General features: G+C 38.2%; 1 protein-coding gene across 4 annotated transcripts in view; it reads right to left on the bottom strand.

Moving 5' to 3' along the window:
- Window positions 1–19,367, bottom strand: part of fhod3b (formin homology 2 domain containing 3b) — a 249,433-nt gene that overhangs the window by 95,328 nt on the left and 134,738 nt on the right. For all 4 annotated transcript variants that reach the window (XM_062063106.1, XM_062063107.1, XM_062063108.1 and 1 more), the window contains exon 4: window positions 1,236–1,303. In XM_062063106.1, the coding sequence (XP_061919090.1) occupies window positions 1,236–1,303 (68 nt within the window). The remainder of the gene's footprint in view (window positions 1–1,235; window positions 1,304–19,367) is intronic.

Genomic DNA, 19,367 nt, shown 5'->3' with positions numbered 1-19,367 from the left:
TTTTGAAAAATCCTAGCGCTGATCAACAGGGACGGCGTGGCGAAGTTGGTAGAGTGGCTGTTCCAGCAATCGGAGTGTTGCTGGTTACTGGGGTTCAATTCCCACCTTCTACCTTCCTAGTCACGTCCGTTGTGTCCTTGGGCAAGACACTTCACCCTTTGCCTCTGATGGCTGCTGGTTAGCGCCTTGCATGGCAGCTCCCGCCATCAGTGTGTGAATGTGTGTGTGAATGGGTAAATGTGGAAATACTGTCAAAGCGCTTTGAGTACCTTGAAGGTAGAAAAGCGCTATACAAGTATAACCCACATTGTATTATTCTCCAGTGCAATAACAGTACTGAAAGGGCATTGTTTATTGTTTATTGAATGGATCCCCATTAGCTGACGCCAAGGCGACTGCTAGTCTTCCTGGGGTCCATATAGGAGCATACAAAATTAAAATACAAAGAATACATGCATTACCAGACATTATACAATGGAAAAATACAACATAAGATAAAAAGCTAGTTAAAACCAGTATTAAAAATTCACGTCATGCAATAGGTGTATCTTCAAAGCTGTCTTGAATGACAATTTACTTTGTGAGAGATTAATGTGAGATGGCAACCCATTCCAGAATGATGTACATCTATACATGACTGTATGTTTGAGGAAATTGGTCCTGGGAGCAGGAAGTGTCAAATAGCCATTGCTGGCATTCCTAGTGCCATGAATATGTGTTAGTTGATTTTAAAAACTGTTTGTAAAAGTAATCTGGTGATTGATCTAAAATGATAGTTCTAAAGAACATAAGGAGACTACAATGCATCTTTTGTTCAATTAATTATTGAGCATTAATGGGAGCATTAATGGGAGCTTTAAAAAAAATAAATAAAAAAAGAAGTAACTAAATAGTTACTTTTCACAGTAACGCATTACATTTTGGTGTAAGTAACTGAGTTAGTAACTGAGTTACTTTTGAAATAAAGTAACTAGTAACTGTAATTAGTTACTGGTTTTCAGTAACTAACCCAACACTGGTAATATTACATACAGTTAGAACAGTAACAGTGTTTGAATATAGGAAAATAAAACTGTTACATTACAATATTTAATGAAGTAATTCTTTGGTGAAGCACTAGCTAGAGCCCGCGTACCACTAGTGGTACCCGTACCACAGTTTGAGAATAGCTGCCATAGACTCAGGCGTACTGTAAAAGCAAGATGATATGCTGCTGAAAAAGGTGAAATAATTACCTGAAATATCTGCTTGAGGGAAAAGAGGGCTCTCCTCAGCTCCCTTCCAGTGGAGTTGTACAGTTTTTCTGTATGGAAAAGGGCAGAAACAGTCACACATGAGATGTTGTCACACCAGTGAAGCAACTAGACACATTTGTTTTATTCCAACTGCCCATCAACTAGTGCATGCCATGCTGTGTCCATGTGTTCCTCTCAAACACAACCTCCTTGTGCCTCAGGACTACCAATGGCAGCAATTATTACCAAGTAGCTAAAACAAAAAACAATCTGTGAGGGAAAAAAATTGGCCAGCAGATGTCACATCTGCACAGAATTAAGAAGTTGTTTTATTGTGCTGACAAAGCAGAATCTGCTGCTGACTATTATGCAAATTCACAGCAGAAGCACCACAATGGCTAAAAGAAGCAATCCACTCACTAGTTTGTAATGGAAACACGCTGGAAACTCAGCCTGGTGATGGACGTGAACCTTCCCTGTCACTGTTTATTTTTTTTTGGTCATCTGTCACCCCCATGCAGTGTGCAGATGTGTCGGAGGGTGGGAGTGTTGAGCACAGTGTAGTACAGTGCTGTCATCCATCCTGAACGCCTTCTGACTCAGCAGAAAGTGGCTGCAGATACCGCAACTAACTGTACCATGTGGGCCGTTCTATTTCACCGGCATGAGTGACAGGTCCACTTTCAAAAAACAGTAAATGAGTCAATAAGTGCAGTGCAACCATGTCTCTGATATGCTTCAATGCAGACATAAACACGTCCTTGTGCAACACTGTACTTATTGATGTACAGTGGTGAACGGTGTAGACCGCATTGCACCACATTGATATGAACTAAATTAAGTACAGTATATACCTGCATGTACAGTATGGATGCCTGCACAATATACAGTAAGATATATATGAAAATCTTGATAACCCTATTATACTGTAGTGTATACTGTATAGTCTGTAATGTTGCAATGGGGGTAACTTGACCCATGCATAAGAGCTAAATGCATGGTCGTAGACAACCACAATGCATACCACCGGACACACATGAGCACCTCTTCTTCGCAAACAGCTGCTGCTAATCCCATTCTTGAGTGTGAGAAACACACACCGATTGGCGCATTTACCCCTGAGATTCAATGCGAAAGGCTTCTATTCATTATTGTTGCTGGCTAGAGAGTAAATCCCTTTAGCGGATGAACTGAGAAGGAGAGAGACAGAGAGGATGTATGCTGGCTGCCAGTTCTGTGGGCACACACAGCTTACTTCCAGACACCGGACCAGACAGAATAAGCAGCCTGGGTCTGATGTTTTCGGGAGCCTTTCGAGTGACACACAGCATTTGCCCACCACATGTGTAGGGCTGCAACCGTAATGATCATGTGAACATTATTCCAAGATGTCACTATGTAGACATGAAGATAAATAAAAGCCATTATCTAGTTGCCTCCACCGCGGAGGATGTTTTTATTTTTTGTTAGCAGGGTTTGTAGGAAGAAGAAACATTAAATTATGGCAGGGGAGTTCACCGCCGCTGCACACAAATTGTTAATTGGTTTGAATGGGATCGTTAATGAGCTTTTGTCTATATGTGCCTTGTGATTAGAGTTTAAAGCAGGGGTGTCCAACTCATTTTAGCCCCCAAGTGGGCCGTAATGGTAAAATCATGGCATGATAACTTAAAAATAAAGACAACTCCAGGTTGTTGTTGTTTTTTACTTTGGCCAAAAATAGAACAAGCACATTATGAAAATGTAAAAATCACAACTAATCCTCTGGACAAAACACTTCCAAGTTTGTTGAAAACTCTGAGGAAATTGGTGCAGCTTCAAAAACACAATGATATTAGACGTTGTCGCAGTGTATCTACAAAGCCAGGATTACACTTTAAAGGCCTACTGAAATGAGATTTTCTTATTTAAACGGGGATAGCAGATCCATTCTGTGTCAAACTTGATCATTTCGCGATATTGCCATATTTTTGCTGAAAGGATTTAGTAGAGAACATTGACGATAAAGTTCGCAACTTTTGGTCGCTGATAAAAAAGCCTTGCCTGTACCGGAAGTAGCGTGACGTCACAGGTTGTGGAGCTCCTCACATCTGCACATTGTTTACAATCATGGCCACAAGCAGCGAGAGCGATTCGGACCGAGAAAGCGATGATTACCCCATTAATTTGAGCGAGGATGAAAGATTTGTGGATGAGGAAAGTGAGAGTGAAGGACTAGAGGGCAGTGGAAGCGATTCAGATAGAGAAGATGCTGTGAGAGGCGGGTGCGACCTGATATTCAGCTGGGAATGACTAAAACAGTAAATAAACACAAGACATATATATACTCTATTAGCCACAACACAACCAGGCTTATATTTAATATGCCACAAATTAATCCCACATAACAAACACCTCCCCCCTCCCGTCCATATAACCCACCAATACAAATCAAACACCCGCACAACACACTCAATCCCACAGCCCAAAGTACCGTTCACCTCCGCAAAGTTCATACAGCACATATATTTCCCCAAATTTACGTACGTGACATGCACATAGCGGCACGCACGTACGGGCAAGCGATCAAATGTTTGAAAGCCGCAGCTGCGTACTCACGGTACCGCGTATCCAACTCAAAGTCCTCCTGGTATGAGTCTCTGTTGTCCCATCTCCACAAGCATGCGTATCCAACTCAATGTCCTCCTGGTAAGAGTCTCTGTTGTCCCAGTTCTCCACAGGCCAATGGTAAAGCTTGACTGTCATCGTTCGGGAATGTAAACAATGAAACACCGGCTACGACGTAGCCGCTATGTGTTTGTGTTGCTGCAGTCGGCCGCTAATACACCGCTTCCCACCTACAGCTTTCTTCTTTGCTATCTCCATTGTTCATTAAACAAATTGCAAAAGATTCACCAACATAGATGTCCAGAATACTGTGGAATTTTGCGATGAAAACAGACGACTTAATAGCTGGCCACAATGGTGTCCCAAGATGTCCGCTACAATCCGTGACGTCACGTGCAAACGTCATCATACCGAGACGTTTTCAGCAGGATATTTCGCGGGAAATTTAAAATTGCACTTTACTAATCTAACCCGGCCGTATTGGCATGTGTTGCAATGTTAAGATTTCATCATTGGTATATAAACTATCAGACTGCGTGGTCGGTAGTAGTGGGTTTCAGTAGGCCTTTAAGTCACAGTCTTTCTGGGATTGAACAAAAACAAAACATGTAAACTTTTCAAGATATCAAATACCTCCTTTGTCATGTCCACGTATCCATCCAGTGCTAACTCAACAAACCATAAGAAAAGGAGGTAATAACTATTCAAGAGGGTTAAGTTTTCTTGTTTTTGACAGAGACATTATGGGGAGTAAGGGTGTCAAATAACCATGTGTTCGAAGCAGAAGACATAAAACGGCAGGTTTTAAGTTTCATTTGGGTCGAGGGAGAGGAGCCGCAGCCACGCTTTACTTTGCACATCTTGCTAGTCCTAACAGAATTGCTATTGTGACATCCAGTGGACACATTTAGAACAGCAGTTTCTTTCATTAAAAAAAAAAAATGCAGCTCATTTTAATACTTGGAAAACTCCTCACGCGAGCCGTATAAAACCTGTTTGTGGGCCGCACGTTTGACACCCCTGGTCTAAGGTGAACCCCAGGGATATTAAACTAAATTGTTTTAGGGGCCACATTTCCAGAAAGCTATGGATCGGGGGCTATAATTCTTCATTCTCTGTATTTTCCAGAGAACCAGCGTCCTCTACAGTAGACATTTGATTTTGGTCTATTTTGTCAGAGTTACAGGAGCACACTGCCGTTTTTAAGGACATTCTGCAAACATTTTTTAAGAACCTGTGGTAAAAAGGTGAGTCTCTCACAATTTTTTTAACTGATTGCACTGGCCATTATAGTTGGATCGCCCAAATTATGAAAAAAAGAGGACCTAAAATGGAACCTTGAGAAACACTACTGGTATAACTAAACAGGCGAACAAATGACAACTGACTGTATCAGAAGTAAACACTACAAAATAAATACTGCCAAAAAAGGAGAGGACTTAAAGGGATGCCTTGAAGAACGCCTCAGTTCTGTTTATCACAAGTTTGGACCTCAGTGTTCTATGTTTGCTAGCAAGGTTTAAATGCCAATACAAAGATCTGCCAATGTGTTTATTGTGGTCCAAGTTCCTCTATACAACAGGAGCACTCTAGTGTTTTTAGCAATTTGCAGCAAAAATGTTATCTCCGAGTTTTGAAGTGAACTCGGTGGGTTGGATTTGGCCCCCGAACTGACAGTTGAATAGCCCTGGTGTACCCCGATCAAGCAATAGAAATTGAATAATGTAAATTTAGTACTTTGTATGATAGTTGCAAGTTTTGACAACGTTCCAATAATGCCTCTATTTAATTAACTGCAGATTGTACAATAGTTGCAAAGTGTGAGATCCAGAGAGTCACTGGGGTTCTGTGATTAGAGCAGGATCAAAAAAATGTTTTAGTTTTTTTCTTTATTTTTTACAGAGAGAGTGTATAATAAACAATTTTGTCAATATGCCAGAGATAGCCAAATGGATATTTTTCACCCCTAAAAGAAAACCATTAAATATTTACATTTAGAATATAGCAATTACAATACATTACATTATAGTAACTTCACAAGATGGCAATAGTTGCATTTAAAGGAGCATGAGTGGTCTGCATCCAACAGATTTATATACCTTTAAATATGTTATTGTTTGCGAATATATCCCCCGTGATCGAGTGGTGTCCAGTACAGGGTGTAAACGTGTTGCTACATCACTCCTTCATGCCACTAAAAGTATGCATTAAAGGCCTACTGAAACCAAATCCACTACTATCGACCACACAGTCTGATAGTTTATATATCAATGATGAAATCTTAACATTGCAACCTATGCCAATACGGCCGGGTTAACTTATAAAGTGCAATTTTAAATTTCCCGCGAAACTTCCGGTTGAAAACGTCTATGTATGATGACGTATGCACGTGACGTCAATCGTTGAAACGGAAGTATTCGGACACTATTGTATCCAATACAAAAAGCTCTGTTTTCATCGCAAAATTCCACAGTATTCTGGACATCTGTGTTGGTGAATCTTTTGCAATTTGTTTAATGAACAATGGAGACTGCAAAGAAGAAAGCTGTAGGTGGGATCGGTGTATTAGCGGCTGGCTGTAGCAACACAACCAGGAGGACTTTGACTTGGATAGCAGACGCGCTATCCGACGCTAGCCGCCGACCGCATCGATGATCGGGTGAAGTCCTTCGTCGATCCGTCGATCGCTGGAACGCAGGTGAGCACGGGTGTTGATGAGCAGAAGAGGGCTGGCTGGCGTAGGTGGATAGCTAATGTTTTTAGCATAGCTCTGTGAGGTCCCGTAGCTAAGTTAGCTTCAATGGCGTCGTTAGCAACAGCATTGTTAAGCTTCGCCAGGCTGGTAAGCATTAACCGTGTAGTTACATGTCCATGGTTTAATAGTATTGTTGATTTTCTGTCTATCCTTCCAGTCAGGGGTTTATTTCTTTTGTTTCTATCTGCAGTTAAGCCCGATGCTTTCACGTTAGCTCCGTAGCTAAAGTGCTTCGCCGATGTATTGTCGTGGAGATAAAATTCACTGTGAATGTCCATTTCGCGTTCTCGACTCTCATTTTCAAGAGGATATCTGAGGTGGTTTAAAATACAAATCCGTGATCCACAATAGAAAAAGGAGAACGTATGGAATCCAATGAGCCCTTGTACCTAAGTTACGGTCAGAGCGAAAAAAGATACGTCCTGCACTGCACTCTAGTCCTTCACTCTCACGTTCCTCATCCACGAATCTTTCATCCTCGCTCAAATTAATGGGGTAATCGTCGCTTTTTCGGTCCGAATCGCTCTCGTTGCTGGTGTAAACAATGAGGAAATGTGAGGAGCCTTTCAACCTGCGACGCCACGCTACTTCCGGTACAGGCAAGGCTTTTTTTATCAGCGACCAAAAGTTGCGAACTTTATCGTCGATGTTCTCTACTAAATCCTTTCAGCAAAAATATGGCAATATCGCGAAATGTTTTTAATTAGACACATAGAATGGATCTGCTATCCCCGTTTAAATAAAAACAATTAATTTCAGTAGGCCTTTAAATTCCATGAGATTTCAGTTTGAAAGCAGACAAATACACCACATGTGGCTGAGAGCCCTCATATCTAACAAGGTTGCTTTCTGAAATCCAACACCTCAAAGTCTTTAGTTGCAGTCATGTTGTTGTATCTTTACAACCTAGCCCTGATTTATGTTGTGTTATTAGGTGAAAGAGGATCAAATACATCCTAAACGGTTTTGCAGGTTCAGTGCCATACATGGATGAAATGGCTAAAGGGCAGTGTTTGGTCTTCTTTGGAAAATGTCACACAGGCAACAACATCCACAAAGAATAAATCAGAGCGCTGAGTCGGGAAACTGAGTAGTGTTGGCAATGAACGTGTTTATAAATAACATGACTGGGCCTTTTTTGGTTCCGGCTCCTAGATTATGTGACCAGCGTGCGTTTAGTAAATGTTGCAAACTTATATTGATCCTTAATTATCAGAATTACTATATTAGCTATATCAAAGACCAACTGAATTTGACTTTACATATCATCCATGTTTGTACTATCTTATATACAAATGATATTGTATTATATTACCAAAAAACCAATGAGATCCAATATGAGAGGTGTTCAACATCTGTTTCAATGAGTACAATTATTAATGTGTACATTAGTGCTGTCAAATGACATTTAAAAAAAATCAGATTACTCACACTTTTGAATTGGAATTCATCATCATCATCATTAATCAGGGGTCATTAATCATATGGCATAGTTAAAGTTACCTTAAAAAGAGTCCAACTTTTGGACACACATGCATATTTATTGTCAGAATGTCACACAGGAATATTTTTTATGTTTTGATTGAATACACGTCATTTGTTTCCTCAAAACATTTTGGTAACAGTTGTATCTAAAGTCCAGTTAGTGTGTATTTTGAAGTGATATTTGACAGCGAGCACACCTCACTCTTCTTTGCACTGACGTACAACAACCCATACCTCCTTTCAGGTGGTCATCCATACACAGTCAAAATAAATTGCGTAATTAATTTGCATAAATACATGATTATAGCAATCATCTTTAATGATTAAACCAATGAGGTCACTCATTATTTTGACAGTCCTGGTATAAATGTCTACAATTGTAGGTATTTAGCAAGATGAATACAAAAATATGACTTCCTCTTTTTAACCCTGAGATACATGGCTGTATACAACCACAGTCCAACTTATGGACTGAAAAAATACATTTTCATTGGAAATGAAAGAACTTCTACGAGAGAAGTTTGGTTATTATAAATCGTTTTGCCAACAGCGATGTCACTGTCATTTTGGACTTGGACTTTGTGTCACTTCCATTCCAACGCTCTTTTTTTTTTGTTTCCACTTCCTGTGTGCTTTCATTACCTGCCACTTTACCTCTGACCTGAGCGCTGCCTACCTCCCCTGTCCCTGATTGGCAATCAGGTTGCTTCTTATGCTCAGATAGCAATGTGTTTATATAAGTTTAGATTGAGGTATGTCCTTCTTAATGGGGAAATACGTTATTGTCTCTTGTATTCAGGTTAGCTAGCGAGCTAGGGTCAGTCCATCTTTGAGTTTATGAAAGTGCAGCTATTAATCAAGTTTTTTTTAATTTTTTAATGTTTTTTTTAATGTAAAATGGTATCACTAACCGTCAACAATTTTACCCTGATTATCATTATTACTGTTTATCGTTATATCCTGAAAACAAAGTGAACCCTCTAGAGCAGGGGTGTCCAAAGTGCGGCCCGGGGGCCATTTGCGGCCCGCAGCTAATTGTTTACCGGCCCGCCACACATTCTGCAAAAATTGCTAAATTGATAATATTGCAAAAATTTAAAAAAACATTTAAAAAAAGTGGAATGAGGTGAAATCTAACAAGAAAAAGTTGCAATGTTGACACAAAGCTGCCATGCAGGCTGTTTTTCTTCTTTTGTCTTTGTTTATTTTTCTTTTTTTTGCCATTGCTAAAAAAAAAAAAAACACTAAAAATCTATGTTATAATGAATTATTACTTAAAAAATATCACTTTAAAATGTTTTATGTGGAAAAAATATTGCATATATTGTGTGGTTGCCATATAAAAACATCAAAGTTTTATTTGACAAAAGAGCATAAAACAAACAAAATAATTGTTCAAACGTAAAATCGACAGATTTATCTGAAGTTGATCTCGTAATTTAAGTGTTAAAAGTAAATAAAAACTAATAAAAATGTATCACTTTATGAGTGGGGGACCTTTTGGATCCCAAATATATTTAGTAGGATTTTATTTAACTTTTCACTGTGATTACTCAAAAATATTAAAGAATTAAAAATCAATGGTGTCCTGCATTATTGATCTTTTAAGGCTCTAATACTAAATACTGCATATTTCAGTTTTACTATAAAAAACAGTCTTCTTTGACAGAAAAGGCATAAAACCTTTTTTTTTTTTTTTACTTTATATCAACCTGAAGTTGATATAGAGATTTACTGTAAGCGTTAAATAATTTTTTTTTTAGCTCAGGGTCCGCATGGAGGAAAATGTATTCCCACACGGGCAGGACTGGTAAAATCATGGCATAATAACTTAAAAATAAAGACAACTTCATATTGTTTTCTTTGTTTTGCTTCGGCCAAAATAAGAAACAAGCGCATTCTGAAAATGTACACATTGCAAATAACCCTCTTGGCAAAACACTTCAAACTAGTTAAATCATGAGGAAACAATTTCAAAAACACCATGAAGAACACAATGAACTAAGACTTTGTCTCAGTGTATCTACAAAACAATTAAACCTTAAGCACGGCCTGTTTAGCATTCTCATGTTGGCAGTTCACCATTAAAAACGGTTGGAAAAGCAAGCGAGTGTTTCCTCAAACCGCCACATTGGTGGAATCCGCAACTGCCACAACACATTAATTTTATCACCATTCAAATATTACAATTAGGGTTTTTTCCAATACCAATAATTTGGTACCGGTACCAATATGTATATCGATACTTTGACACTTTTCCAAATAAAGGGAACTACGAAAAAGTGCCAATGTTGGATTTACTTTAAAAGAAAATTTTACAATACAATAAACATATGTTTCCTATTGCACTCAAATAACAATTTTAGAAGGTTAAATTATTAAAGGGCATTAAACCACATTGTGATTTTCTTGTTGCACTAAAAGAACAATTTACAATTTTCCATATTACATATAGTCTGCCATAATCAAGAATTAGTTTTATTAACATAATATTAAATTATGTATGATTATGGTTGCTAATCCTGGTCTGTGCTATAAGAAAAATACAAAACTACGGATAAATGTACCCAGATAATCCATGTAGCAGGTAAAACGTAAAAAGTAGTAATTTCAATCAATTAGTATCACTGTAATTTATCATATAATTATATAATTACAATTATATAAAAACAAAACAATTATCAAAATTACACCGTAGCCAAAATCACAATACAAACTTAACCAATGTGAACATAGTAGATTTAAGCATTAAATAAAATAGAACACAACAAATGTAAAAACACACATTTTTACAATAGAGTTCAGGGCGCACAATGCGCATTCAACCAATTGCAAGTGCCACTAAGGGAGTAGCGGCTGCCAATCTAGAGGGCGCTTAAACTCAGCCGACACGTCATTCTTAAACACTGTCATGTGTGACGTGGGTTACACTTGAATTGCTATTGCGACATCCAGTGGACACATTTAAAACAGCAGTTTCTTTCATTAAAAAAATGCAGCTCATTTTTATATTTAGCAAACTGATCTTGTGCGCCGCGGGCCGGATTAAACCTTTTTGAGGGTCTGATACGGCCTGTGGGCCGTACGTTTGACACCCCTGCTCTCGACAGTCATCCACTCCCCTCGTCTCTGCGGTTGGAGGCAGCACCACTCGCATGCACACAGACAAATTCAGCCTTTTAACTTACACAAATGTAGTAAATTTATCTTGATTACCCCCAAAATCCAATATTGTTCCTTATTCGATTTCTGACATTTCCTGAAAGTTTATGCAAATCACCCATGACGTTTTGAGCTATTTTGCTAAATAACTAACAGACAGACAAACCCCAATTAATAAAACCTCCTGGCGGTAGTAGTAATTAGAGGAGATATCATTTGATAAATGATACCTGTTGGTATCAAATAAACACAGAAAATGTCTGCAACCAATATATACCAACGTGTACTTAATCTAATGTCTTATAAATGTTTTGATAAGGTTAAGTAGCTGTGCTTATTTCCTTTTTGCAGCTCAAAAATGAAATCTATCACAATTCTACAGGGAGTAAAGTTTGCAAGCTTTATTTGCAGACAGATCAAAGTAGGCCTTCCGTCTTTTACCTGAGGCTAATGTGTCCATTTGACTACTGAAACACACACTTTGATCGCTGACATGCAAAAATAACTTCCCTTATTCCACTACCACTACTTCCCTTCCCCACATCACAGCAACTTGACTTTCATTGTTCGGAGACTTCCTCACCAACATTTAATGCAAATCATTGAAGAAATAACAGACACCAAAGCAATGTTTCCTCTAATTTTTCACGTGTGTGAGCAAACACAAACACTCTGAGCACTCAGTGGAGTACAAACGTGCACACTGTGGCCATACCAGCAGCACATTTGTCTCAAACCTGACATAACTATTTAAATGACTTATTATTATAATCAAGTGACAGTAGTCAATTTCAAGAGATTATTTTCTAATATTTGTGATTTGGCCCACTTAGATATTGTTTTTTTTTAATCAGCTATTCACTATAGTATTTTATGCCTGGGTGGGGGTCCTGCTTTGGAAAGATTGTTTACCCCTTTCAGAGATCACATTTAGTTCCCCTAAAACATTCACATGTTGCATGAGATGAAGGGTTTATTAACTTTCTGTCTGTAAAATAAATATTTTTATTAGCAATTCTGTAATCTATCTAGTAACATCATTTCATGATTAATATCCAAAAATGTACATTCTTAATAAATGACAGTAGAATAAGCACACATCTGATTGAGGAGTCATAGTATAACGACCTGGAATTTACACTTTGTTTAGGTGTTGGAGTTGTCCAACTTTGTGTGTGGCCATAAACGCACCAGTGGCTAATTGCCGTAGTGTATGTGTTGGTGCAGGTGAGAGAGAGAGCAAGCGGCTGCTGTTGATATAACAGATGACAAAGAGTTGCTTTTGGCTTGGTTTGTACGGTAGACAATGACTAGTTTTGCTAGATAGAAGTATTTTACAAATTTTTTGGTGTGGTTATGGCCGACAAACAATTTCGCTAAATAAAGGGACCGATGGAATTCCTGTCCTCCTTAAAGTCTCTCCACAGACGTTACAATAATTTAAGTGTTGACAAACATTGTTTTATCTGTTGTGGCCACCTTTTGTCACCTGTTAGTCACAGTTGCATTGCAAAATCATACAAAACAAATGATTTGTTTATTTTGTTTAGAGTGGGATTTGACTTTGTGCGCGGCATAGATTTGCTGTGCGCAGAGGACGCGTGAGCAGTGCGCAATTGCGCAGGCGCGCACCTTAGAGGGAACGTTGCACCCAAGTGACTGTGACGCGACAACAGTGATGCATGAGCACCCTGTCTGCTATTGACAAGGCTGCAGCAGGAGCATATTTGTGTGCACGACCAGTAAACTCTCCTTCTTAGCCTTTTATTCCGGGCTGCAATAAAACTGTCAGAAAGTTATTCCTTCCCGACACTAAATAAGGCACATCTGCAGGAACAGACACATCTTTCCCTGTTCCTGTCTGTGGTCCACACTCTGATGCACCGCTCAGAGGCCCTTCTCTAATGAGAAATAGCTCAGCGGAGATTAGTTCCATACCGTCTGGCACCGATACACACCAAAAAGCAGACGTTTTCCTACCCCGGGACGAAACCAGGGAGCTTATTCATTGACAGAAAAAATGTTTGAGGGCCCCAACTTTAACAGTTATGTTCACCTGAAACCAGCTGATATATGCAGCACAATAGCTTACTGCATTTTTTTAGTGCCAATGCAAATAAATCTGAGACAATGAGAACTAATACATCTATAAGGATTTGAGGAAGTCATTAGCATATTGGCTTTTGTATTATTAAACCTAATTAAAATGTAGAATAAGCTTGAATCATTTAATCATTTAAGTTTTTTCCAATATAGTAACAGTAATTTATAGTATTTCAAACATAACTATTACCGTTAGTAAAATGTGGCACACTGACATTGCAGCGTCCCGACGGAAGCCGACCTTTTTAACGTCAACAGCAGTGCTGCAACAACGTACATCAACAAATTGCACACGGTCTCCGCGTCCTCTCCACAAACCCACACAACACTTTCTCATTCTCCACCAATCACATTCAGGTGCAGTCACCGACACAGAACTCCAAACATCAACACAAAACACAGGCAGGTCATGACATTGTGCAAAATATTTGAAGGGTTTTCCCAAAAAGTAATGCATCAATTACTTCCCTGATTACTCAATACATTTATGAAGGAGTATATATTAATTTGAAGTATTTTGTTTTATTTCCAGTCCAGTGTTTTTATTTTTGTTTCCACTTCCTGATTTCCTCCATTTGCTACTACTTTAGTCTGAGCGCTGGCTCCCTCACCTGTCCTTGTTTGCCAATCAGGACACACCTGTCCCTGATTGCTAATCAGATTGCTTCTTCATCATTTTTGTGTTTTTGGCAAACTATTTTTATTTTGACATTAAATACATGTCTACCTGCACTTGGCCTGCCTGCTGTCTCTGCATCCTGGGGTCATGACCAACAACCGTGAGATCAGAGTAATTATGTTGCTAATTGAAAATACTTTTAAAAGTAGTTTGCCCAACACAGAAAAATGCTGTGTGCAGTGATGCTTGAAATTCAAGTTGATTCTTCATGTTGGAGCCAACACATTCCAGTAAGGCAGTTTTGCATCCCGGGTCGCATGCCAGCTTTAACCTGAGAGGTCCTTAGAGGAATCATACCTGTGCACTTGTACATTGAAATAAAATCAAATAGATGGCGGGGACTGTACGTTTAGAAGGACAATCTGGATTAATCTTGCAAGAGGTAAAGGCAACATTAAAATAATTTTACTTAAAAATTACATTAGGTTATCATTATGCCTCACTGGCATCCCACCCTTTTCAGCCACTCGGTCCATGTGGGCTGTGCTGCTTTTACGGCTGACTAAAATAACATACAAGCACTGAGAGTTTGGTTGTTTTGGAGTAGCCTGGGGAAATAAAACCCTACATCTGTGTGATTATATCTAAGACATTTTAGAACGGCCATGGCAATAAACTTTTCCCTGAACTCAGCCTGAATCTTACAGTTAAAAAAAACACAAGTGACTGAGTGGGATGAAATGACAATGAGGCTGACCATTGGGAAAGTGAATAACAAAATTAATAAACAGTAATATATTATTTAAAATGTAAGTACTAGTCCTACTGGGAGGCTACTGCTAGTAAGATTAGTGAGTTTGGCAGCTGCATCATCCCTTAAAGGGCACATACTATGCAAACAACAACTTCCCTATCTGTTTTTGTGTATTTGGGAACTGCAAACGTCTCAAAAATTTGAAATCAAACCATGGTGGAGATATGAATGAAACAATCTTGCCTTCCTTCATACTTCCTCCAAACAAGCCGTTTTGAATTTGCATAATTTGTGATGTTTTTCCCAAGCGTGACGTTAGCGGATAGCTCCATATATGGTAGAGATTTACCCAAAGGGCTTTGCGCAAGTCAGCCATTGTAATCCGCTGTTGTAATTAATAAACTTGTTTTTCTCTATCCTCTTGTTGTGGGGCAGACTGGCTCGTACATGCACACATTCTCCGCTGTTGCCATTTCTAATACAAAGTACCACATAGTTCTAACTTATATCTGTCAGTAGACTCCATATAAAAGCATTAAAAACTACAGCAAAAATGTTGGGAAGAAGACGCAGTCAAAGTCGAAGTGGAGCCACGTCAATTAAAACCAAAACAGCGAATCCTGAGGAGCTGTCAGAGAGCGGCTTGAAAATGATCTGTAAAACAATCAACATTTTGACCAAAGGATGTTAAGTAGACCAGGAAGTGTTTTAAATGTAGGGAACAATCCTAATTATGACCCCTTTAATTATCCCCCACAATGCAAAATTGACTTATAGATTAGAGATGCGCGGATAGGCAATTTTTTCATCCGCAACCGCATCACAAAAGTCGTCATCCACCCGCCATCCACCCGAACTAACATTTTATCAAAACCACACCCGCCCGCCACCCACCCGTTGTTATATATCTAATATAGACGATGCGAGGCATTAGTGACGTTAGAAAGCTTTTGCCTGTTAAAGAAAGGAGACTGATCCAATGCAGCAGAGACATTCAATGCGTGCCACGCATTAATATCTCTTGGCCACGCATTAGAGGCTAAGAGATATTAATGCGTGATAATATTATTTATCATTATTATAATATTATTGTCATTTCCATTAAGAACGTGTTGACTATTATTGTTATTTTTTTCCCTGGTCTTTAGTATTCCCTTTTTTAGTTTGTCGCGTACCACGTTTTGCTGCCGGCGTTTCTTCTTCTTCTGTTGTGTTGTGTTGTGGTGTACTATGTCACGCCAAATTCCCCCCCCATTTACTTCCGTGGTCGTGTTTCCTCTTACGTCATTGACAGCAATCGATAGCACTTCGGCTTTGACTGCCCGTCCCTGGAAGGATACTTCGTCTTTGACAGCTGCTGGAATCTGAAGAAATCGATTATTGTTTTTTTTTTGTACAGGCACGAAACAGGACAGTCGCGTGCCGGTTAAGGACCCCCAGCAACTTTGTGACTTTATTGGACGCAGCCCCGGAAGTAAATGTGTCCGCAAACCGCGCATCTCTATTATAGATACATGTTATAACAGTAATGTGCGACTCAGTTGGTTTATAACAGTCTATCCAACTGAGGGCCTGCGGGCCACATCTGGGCCACATAAGCTTTTAATTTGGCCTGCCGAACAACACCCAAATAGGCTTGATTAAACCATTCAAAACAGGGTTATTCATGTATGCAGTACTCCCGCCACCCTGCATGGGCCAACAGCAAAGCACATGTGTCACAATGAAGCAGCAGTGGGTAAGTAGAAGATGGCACTATCGACCCTGAAAAAAATTAAAATAAATCGCGAAAATCTGACTTTAGACAGCGACTGGACAACAAAGTATGAATGTATTGAAATTGCTGACTTTGTGATGTATTTTGTGTTCGTGGTCGTGTCGTTTTTGGCTGTTTAACTCTGGCAATCAAAACTAGTTAAGTACATGTAAGCGCTGAATTGGACCAGCCGAGGGCCATAAAGCTACACCTAAACCACATGTGTACAAAGTTGGTTGTTTCTATTTTATTCATGTAATATACACAATAGACATTATTTATGTTAATTCACAATGGACGTTATATTTTTGTAATGTTTATATTAAACCTAAATAAAGGAAGACGTATGAAGAAATAAAACTGAGGAATAAAAATAATTCAAAAGATGGAACATCAACTATCAACAAATCTTAGCTTCTGTGTCTTAATGCTGTAAACTATCTGTCTAGCTGCACATGCTGGAAACCAGTAGTGAGGGCAGAATAATGAATTTATTTACAGTGCGCCGTGAAAGATAATGCATTTACTTTGTAAATAAGTAAACACAGTCTCAAACTAATATAACCTGCGGAGGCACTTTCTAAAGATTTTGCTATACGGCCCCTGAGACCTTAGGCTCTTGAAACGGCGGCTCTCTTTATAAACCAAATAAGAGAAACGTATTTCAGCTCCCTCATCTTTTTGCGACATTATTAAGAGATAAAGTGCTTATACAGTTGATTTTTATGATGACACAAATGAGATCCCTCCTTTATCATTAATATGATACCTTTGACCAGCCCCGAGGTACATGAGCCTGTGCCTTATGTGTACACTGTGGAAAACGGGTTTGTATTGTATATATATTTTTTTGTTAAAAGACCTCGTTACACATCTTAAAACGATCATTTGCTAACAACCAGTCTGCCACAAACGCAGGAGTATGTATAATTTTGTATCTTTTTTTTTTTTTTTCAGCAAATCTGCTGTTAAAGTAAAGTGAATATAACGTTAAAACTACATAACTATGCTAGCGTTGATAACGTTTGTGCCCTCCTGTTCGTTGATGTACTATGTGATATAATTGTAACGTTGAACGAGTGCAGCGTTAGAGTGTTCATGTAAATAGTGTATAAAGTGTACAATAGTGCTTTTTGAAGACACACACACTGCCAGAGTCAAGTGTAGACTAGCATTAAAGCTAGACACAAATGGCGCATTATCACTAAAAGCACTTTTAAACCATCAAAATTCCAGGATCATGGCTAGGATTATGCCAAAACAATTTGAACACACTAATGAGAGTTGTCTGAGACTTATTCAAAGTAGTTAAAACATAGTATTGCATGTAGCTGACTGTAATTTTATGGTAATGCCCCTCAAGCTCTTTAAATTGGCTGTTGAACTATGATTAAAAACATCTGATTTACTAGGCACATATACTAAATGAGAGAAATCTTACCAACAAAATGTGGTATGAATGGCAACAGGAAGCAACTACCTGCCATCTAGTGGAAGATGCTTTAATTGTTCCGCTTGTTACCATGCGTCATTGGCAGAGACAGATGAATAAAGCACATTTGATGTAGATAAACAAGAGATTTCGGACCAAATAAGTGAAATTAAATCATTTTCTATGGCACACCTGATGATCACACATTGGTAGAAAAAAATCCCTGATCTAGAGGATGCATGCAGACATTGCCACCAATGCCACATTCCCTGCTTGTGCAGAGCACCGGTATACAGCTTATTTTCCAGACTTCAGAAGAGGAAAACAAGTAAATAAAATGTGGTAATACGACAGCTCGGCATTGACGTGTAATACGCCACTAGCCAGTAAAGGTGAATGAAGGGTCAATAAAAGCAGATTATGGCACTCAGGTGGAACTCATTTGGCACAAAAGCTGGTCAGAGTGAGCTCACGTTCTGTATTTGGCTTTTGATGACAAGTAGTAAGTGGATCAAGGCAATTAGCTGGGAAAATGTGTTGGGAGGTCTGTGTACGTCTGCAGAAATCTGTTCTCCCTCTCTTTCTCTCACACTCACATATACATATATATATATACATATATTTGTAATGGGCTGTATATATACATATATATATACACATATATATATATATATACTGTATATATATATATATATATATATATATATATATATATATATATATATATATATATATATATATATACTGTATATATATATATATATATATATATATATATATATATATATATATATACTGTATATATATATATATATATATATATATACTGTATATATATATATATATATATATATATATATATACTGTATATATATATATATATACATATATATATACACATACATATACATACACATATATACATATACTGTATATATATATATATATATATATATATATATATATATATATATATATATATATATATATATATATATATATATACTACCGTTCAAAAGTTTGGGGTCACCCAAACAATTTTGTGGAATAGCCTTCATTTCTAAGAACAAGAATAGACTGTCGAGTTTCAGATGAAAGTTCTCTTTTTCTGGCCATTTTGAGCGTTTAATTGACCCCACAAATGTGATGCTCCAGAAACTCAATCTGCTCAAAGGAAGGTCAGTTTTGTAGCTTCTGTAACTAGCTAAACTGTTTTCAGATGTGTGAACATGATTGCACAAGGGTTTTCGAATCATCAATTAGCCTTCTGAGCCAATGAGCAAACACATTGTACCATTAGAACACTGGAGTGATAGTTGCTGGAAATGGGCCTCTATACACCTATGTAGATATTGCACCAAAAACCAGACATTTGCAGCTAAAATAGTCATTTACCACATTAGCAATGTATAGAGTGTATTTCTTTAAAGTTAAGACTAGTTTAAAGTTATCTTCATTG

The sequence above is a fragment of the Entelurus aequoreus genome, linkage group LG11 (genome assembly GCF_033978785.1).
Source record: "Entelurus aequoreus isolate RoL-2023_Sb linkage group LG11, RoL_Eaeq_v1.1, whole genome shotgun sequence".
Classification (NCBI taxonomy): Eukaryota; Metazoa; Chordata; class Actinopteri; order Syngnathiformes; family Syngnathidae; genus Entelurus; species Entelurus aequoreus.
This window is presented reverse-complemented; position numbering and strand designations above follow the sequence as displayed.